The sequence below is a fragment of the Lepidothrix coronata genome, unplaced genomic scaffold (assembly GCF_001604755.1).
Source record: "Lepidothrix coronata isolate B3197 unplaced genomic scaffold, Lepidothrix_coronata-1.0 Scaffold316, whole genome shotgun sequence".
Classification (NCBI taxonomy): domain Eukaryota; kingdom Metazoa; phylum Chordata; class Aves; order Passeriformes; family Pipridae; genus Lepidothrix; species Lepidothrix coronata.
The window spans coordinates 394,328-400,815 of NW_016690496.1; the positions used below are offsets into that span (position 1 = coordinate 394,328).

Genomic DNA, 6,488 nt, shown 5'->3' on the forward strand with positions numbered 1-6,488 from the left:
TCGAGAAAGCCCAATTCCAGCCTCCTTAAAAATCCTCTTGGTTTCTGGACACAGACCACATCACTTGCTTCTGCACTAATTGTTATGTACATTCACTGCCTAATGTAAATAATAATAATAAACCCCATAATATGACACTAATCAGTCCTTGGCTCTGCCTCCCCGTGGGGAATTAGCCTAATTAGTCTCTTGAAGTTGCTTCCAGAGCCGTGTTTATGGGATTTTGGGACTCTCCCGTTAGGTTTGTTAAGCTGGACGTGTTTTAGGGATGTTCCTCGACTCCCTGGGCTGAAGCACAGCCTCTCTTTCGCAGGGAGAAGGGAATAAACAGCTAAACCCCCCGAAATACGTGACCCACAGGGATCCCAGAGGGAGAGGACAGTGAGGAAAGTGGCCTGGGAAGTGTCACAAACACGGGTGGGTCACGAAAACGTGGGAATTTGGGGCTTTTAGGGCAAAAGGAGACGGAGCAATTCCAACAATCCCTTAAAATATTTCCACTCGTAAATTTAATCCGGCACCAAAAAGCAAATTTGTCATCTTCCTGACCTACCACATGAATCAGTTTTAGTGTTTTGAAGGCCTCAAAAGCCACGAAGACAAACATGATCCACTGTCTTGTTTGATTTAAGCTGCTGGAAGGGGGGCAAAGGAGCTCTTTCAATCACTGCTTTTTTCCCCTTCCTAAGTCATTAATGGCACGATTTCCTTCCGAAGTCGTTGGTGACATCACTGTTTCCTTTCCAGGCCCTTAATGACGTTGTTTAACGAATAATAACTTGCTCTTATATCGCGCTTTTCTCGGGACAAACAACCCCAAAAGTGCCCTGCAGTGGGGAGTCGCTCCAGCAAAGGGGGGAAAATGAGGCACAAAGGGAGGAAGTGACTTGTCCAAGGGCAGAAAATTCCTGACAAAGCAGAGCTGGGAGTGTGGGAGTGTGTGTGTGTGTGTCGGGCTCTTGGCTTTCTTCACTCTCCGAATGTTCCTGTGGGTGTTTGTATGTCGGAAATGCAGCTTTTAGCCCACGACAAAGGCCGAAATAACCCATCTGATGAACTCCTAAGTGCCTGCTCAACGATCCGCTCTGAAAATTGAAAGAAGTAACCGGGGATTTTCACCCCTTTCACCCGCCCACCTGTGAAAACGGACCTTTAGTTGCCAGGGAACGAAATCAGGTTTTGGTGGAGACAAAAGGAAAGAGTTTCTGTCCTTTAAAAACCCATTAGAGAGCTAAAAAACCCAAACAAACCCAGAAGTCTCTTTAGCAGAATTATGTGTGGGATAGGCCAAAAATGAACTTGGGTGAAGTTTTGTGTAGGGCAGTGAATCACTTGTCTCTAACACCACCATCATTCTGGTTTTAAGCCCTATTACAACTTAATCCCTATTGCAATTTAATTCCTATTACAATTTAATTCCTATTACAATTTAATTCCTATTACAATTTAATTCCTATTACAATTCCTATCAGCTGTGATGGTGGAACAAGCAGAGACCTGATCAAACCCCCTTGATCCTGGAATGGGGCAGAAGGTGTGATGTCATTCCCTCCTTGAACAACCAATAATCCAAACAGAGAAGAAGGGGGAAAGCAAAATAATTCGCCTGAAGCCTTTGCAGGAGGTCAGTGGCAGCCCCTGGTGCCCGAATTCCCAGATTTTCAGGATTCCCTGCTGTGGATTATTTACCCCTTCAAGGAAGGACTTTGAAATCACTTTGAAATTGCGACCACCATAAACTTTCCCGATGTTTTGAGCCACCACAGTATCCAAAACAAGGGATGCAGAGAGAAAAGGCTCAAAAGCAAAGCTTTAAAGGAAGACAAACTAAATTATTTGGCTTAAATAATGTGTATAAATAATGTGGGGAGGCTCCTCTCTGTGCTGGTTTCGCAGGGAGATGAAGGAGCTCGACGCATCCACGTGGGTGAGAGGGATGAAAGCTGGGCCTGAAGTGGGAAAACAACTTCCTGGAAGGGATGTGGTTTGGAAAACTCCTGGATTCTGGCACGTTCTCCCCCGTGGCTGCAGCTGGCAGAGGGTGAGCCATCACTGCTGTGCCCTGTGGAGCCAATCCTGCTGTTCCAGCTGAGGGATTCAGGCTCTACAGCAGCAGTTGTTGCTGGTGACTCCAAGGAATTTGGCTGCCTGGGAAGGATTGCTGCTCTCATCCACGCAATTCCCTCTTTCTCCAACCTGCCCAGGAGGAACGAGGTAAAACCTGAAGGAGCAAAGGGGTTCGTGGAGCAGAGACACTGATTTGTGTGGGTGCAAAGAGTGAGTTTTAGCCCTGCTTGGACACAGATAAATCACAGTCCTCGCTCCTGATAAACCCAAGGGACGGTTTCCCCAGAAAGAAGGGAAGGAAGAGCCTTCATTCCCAGGAAAAGCTGCTGGAATACTGTGCAGAGAGGCAGTTCATCAAGTATTTGCATCCCAGTGTTCCCCTTTGTGTAAGCCAGGCCAGAAACACCACTCTGACACAGCTCAGTCCTTAAATTCCCTGAGAGCAGGTGGAATTATCACAAGAAACATAAACCTCCTTAATTCTCATTCTTGCCCTTAACCTAGGACGTGTGTCTTTTACAGATAAAATACCTGAAGTATGAATAATATGTAAAACACAACGTTGTGGCCTTTGTCTTATAGACAAAGCCTATAAGAGCTTTTTATTTATTATTATTTATTTATTATTTTATTTATTTATTATATCCCAAGAATTTCCATGTCAGGCACTCGACGTTCACTAAGTTGATGTCGTTTTTAAATAACAATTAAAGTAAATGCAAAGGATCCCCCTGAAAATGAAAGATCATTTGTGACCAAGGCTCAGACAAGGCTCAGAGTTCTGGTGGAGGAGCCTGTGGAGGAGCCAGTTCCCTTATCCACGATTTTCAGGATGGAGCAGTAAAGGACTAAGTTTAGCAACAACTTTTGTAGCTTCTGTCTGTGGTTACAACTGAGATGCTCAAGGGAAGCAGTTCCCACGAGCCAGTACTTTTAATTTTGCCTCCCCATATTAAAAGCACCGACTGATAAAACAACAACCACCATAAATTAAATACCTCCACAGTCTCAGCTTTCACGGCTTTCACTTCTCCCCCCCCCTCCCCAAAATTCTTCTCAGGAAACCTCTGTGCCCTTTCCTCCCCGGCCCAGCCTCTCCTCACCGCGGGGATTAGTTATGTAAATCGGGATTTAATCCCCTGAAGGCAAATTTGCAGTTCAAGTCCAAGTGTCTCCGTGGCCAACTGGAACCGAGACCGCCAGGGCTGGGTGGATGTCCAGCACTTTGTCCTGGAGTTTAAGACAATTCCTAAACCACAAGGATCTCCTCCAGGTTACAAAGGCAACCAGCCAGATCTCTTCCCCCTCCCCACACCCCCCTTTTTTTTGGCTTTTAAACAAGCTGGTAACACAATAGATAAAAGGCAAGAGGGGGGGGGAAAAAAAGAGGGGAGGAGAGGAGGGGAAACCCTCCCAGAAAAAAAGTGAGCTAAGGCTGAGTGAATTCCCAGCAATGTGGTGACCGTATTGTCCGCCCCTGGGGCGCTCAAAGGAGGGGGATAAAAGGAAGAACAGCGGCCCAGCAGGAGGCTGCTCGGGGAGCCGTCTGCCTTCCAGCCCCTCGATGTGACGCTTGAACAGGTGCCATCTAAAGGATGTGCCATCCAAAGGATGCTTAAACCGGTGATTATGGGGCTGAGCGATGGGTTTCCTCTCCCAGGAGAGGGGTTTGTTTGAAAAGAAACTGTATTATGGGGCAGGCTGACCTTCCAAATCCACCTGTGGCAGGGGAGGCTGGGGTAGGAGAGGCTGGCCAGGCTAAAAGGGCTGACACTGGGTTTGGTCTTGTTTAAGCTGTTGTAAATCATAAAATCACGGAGTATCCCGAGCTGGAGGGGACCCACTAGAGCCATCAAAGTCCAGCTCCTGGCCCTGCAGAGGGTTAGGATTCCCAAGAACCCACGGGAACTGTTCCTGCTTTGGAATTTGAGCGCTCTCAGGCACGTGGGATGGAGGGCAGAGGGAGCAGGGTGGCTCCAGGGAATCCGTCCCTGTGAGACACGTCCATCCCTCCTCAGCATCGGAGGTGCCAAGGGCTCATCCCTGGCAGCACCAGCAAAATTCCCTCCCTGCCGGGTCTTCCTCTGCCAGGAAGAGGAAGACACGAGGTGTGTACAGGAGGAGGACACTGGTGTGTACAGGAGGAGGACACTGGTGTGCACAAACCAGCGAACAATTGTTCCCTGCTACATTTCCCACCGTTTCTTTGCCCAGTCTGGCATCGGGCACTTCCCTTTTTTCCAGGAGCACGGTGTGCTGGCTGGGGGAGGACCCACAGGAGAGAAGATGAGACCCCTGGGAGCTGCTCTGTGTGTTCTCAGGTGGATGATTTCAGGGAGAGCCTGAGCTGTAGGAACACGATACACGGACTTTTGAGGCCTCTTTTCAAAGATTTGTCATTTTTTGTGCTCCTTTTTTGGGTTTTCCTCATTTCTCCATGAGTGTTCTGGGTGACGTGTCCAAGACAAGGGTGATGCTGTGTGGACTTGGGAGGTGCAGGAGCAATCCCACACAGAGTTATTCCCTATATTTTAGGATGATTTCTTTTTACCGGTTTCCAGCTCATTTCTGACACTCTTCCTGCTGGGGACAAACCCCCTCCAAGGGGGGGGGGACATTCCAAGATAACAAAACAGGTGCCAACGGGTTAAAAGCTCTTCCCGAAGGAGCTGGGGGAGCAGGACAGCCGGTGGCGCTCGCGGAGCCCCGATCCGTCAGCGCGGAATTGGCGAGATAATGGGATTTTGCGGAGCGGTCCCAGCTCATCCCTGCGGAGCGATCCATGTCCGCTCGGCTCGGGCGCGCATCCAGCGGGTGTGCAAAGGGGGGGTGGGGGTGGCGGTGAATAAAAAAAACACAAAACCAGCCGCCGGAAAGGGGGTGAAAAAAAAAAACCCAAACAACAAAACAATTAATGTCGCGCGGCCCCCCCGTGAAGCGACGCGCCGAGAGCAAACGCGCCCGCCCCAGCCGGAGCGCGATCCGTGAACCGCAAATTTTACCGGGGCGCGCGGGCGGCGCGGCCATGATTGAAGGCGGGGGGGGGGCCGTAAATGTCTGTGGTGGGGCCGCGGCGCGCCCGCCGCCCCCGCGACACCCCCCCCATCCCCCCCCCCGCCCCCCCCCCCCCCCCCCCCCCCCCCCCCCCTCCGGCCCCGGCCCGGGGGTCGAACCCCCCGAACCCCCCGCCCGGCTCGGTGGAAGCAGGGAGGGGGCAGCGCGGAGGAGGAGGAGAAGAAGAGGAGGAGGAGGAGGAGGGAGAGCAGGAGGAGGAGGAGTGTGCGCGTAGAGGGAGGCGGGGGGGGAAGGAAACCCTCATGGAAGTATGAAGGAGATGGTGGGAGGCTGCTGTGTCTGTTCTGATGAGCGGGGCTGGGCGGAGAACCCGCTGGTGTACTGCGACGGGCACGGCTGCAATGTGGCGGTGCACCAAGGTAAGCGCCGGGCACCCACCCCGGCCCCGCGCCCCCCAAAAACCACCGGGCACCGCGCCGACACCCCCCTCCCCCTTCCCCCCAAAACACCGGGCACCCCGGGGAGGCCGGGGATGGAGGGGGGGCTGCGCGGGGGTGTGTGTGTGTGGGGGGGCTTTGTTTTAAGCCCTATTGTTCCGAATAACGGTGTCGCCGCGGGGCCGGAGCCGCGCGGGAGCCGCGGGGGCAGCGCGGGGGGCTCGGGGGCAGCGGAGGAGCCCCCGAGGGGGGACACGCACACCTCCGGGGTTTGGGGGGTCGTTACCGGGCGGGGGGAGTTTCCCCGGGGCTCTTTCCCCCTGCCCGACCCCCCCCCGGTGCCCCCGTGGAGGTTTTTTTTGGGGGGAGGTGGGTGGGCAGCGCCGCAGATGTCCCCCCTCGGGTCCGGGGCCGTCGGGGGATGGCCCCGGGTAACCCCCGGGGGTGGCGGCGGGGCCCGGAGCTGCTCCTGCAAGGGCAGGGAGGGAGGGAGAGAGGAAGGCAGCCGTCCTCCTCCTCCTCCTCCTCGCAGCGCGACACGGGCTATTTTGCATTTTAAATGACTCCAGCACGCCCCTAACACACGGTATCGGGCCGGAAAGTTTGTCCTCGGGTGTCTGAACAAAAAAAATACGAATTAAAATAGGTATTTGCGTTCCGTTCCAAGCCGGCAGAAAGGCGCGGTGATTATCCTGCTTGGTTTGTTTGGAATAACACGAAGGTTTCTGGGCTCATCTGGCCTGTCTGTTTTCCCATCTATTATTATCCCATCCATCTACCAGCACATCTCCAGCCTCTTCCTGCACACTCTCCAGCCATTCCCGATGCTCGCTCCTGGTTCTTCCGGCTGCCCGTGGGTCCTGCTCTGTCCCTGTCCCTGTCCTTGTGTCCTGCTCTGTCCCTGTCCCCGGGTCCTGCTGTGTCCCTGGGTCCTGCTCTGCCCCTTCCTTGGGTCCTGCTCTGCCCCTT

General features: G+C 53.2%; 1 protein-coding gene across 1 annotated transcript in view; it reads left to right on the forward strand.

Moving 5' to 3' along the window:
• Positions 1–5,329: 5,329 nt before the first annotated feature.
• The window catches only part of MLLT6 (MLLT6, PHD finger domain containing), a 43,756-nt gene continuing 42,597 nt past the window's right edge, over positions 5,330–6,488 (forward strand). The window contains exon 1 of the mRNA XM_017837897.1: positions 5,330–5,501. Coding sequence (XP_017693386.1) covers positions 5,393–5,501 — 109 coding nt within the window. The 5' untranslated portion in view covers positions 5,330–5,392. The remainder of the gene's footprint in view (positions 5,502–6,488) is intronic.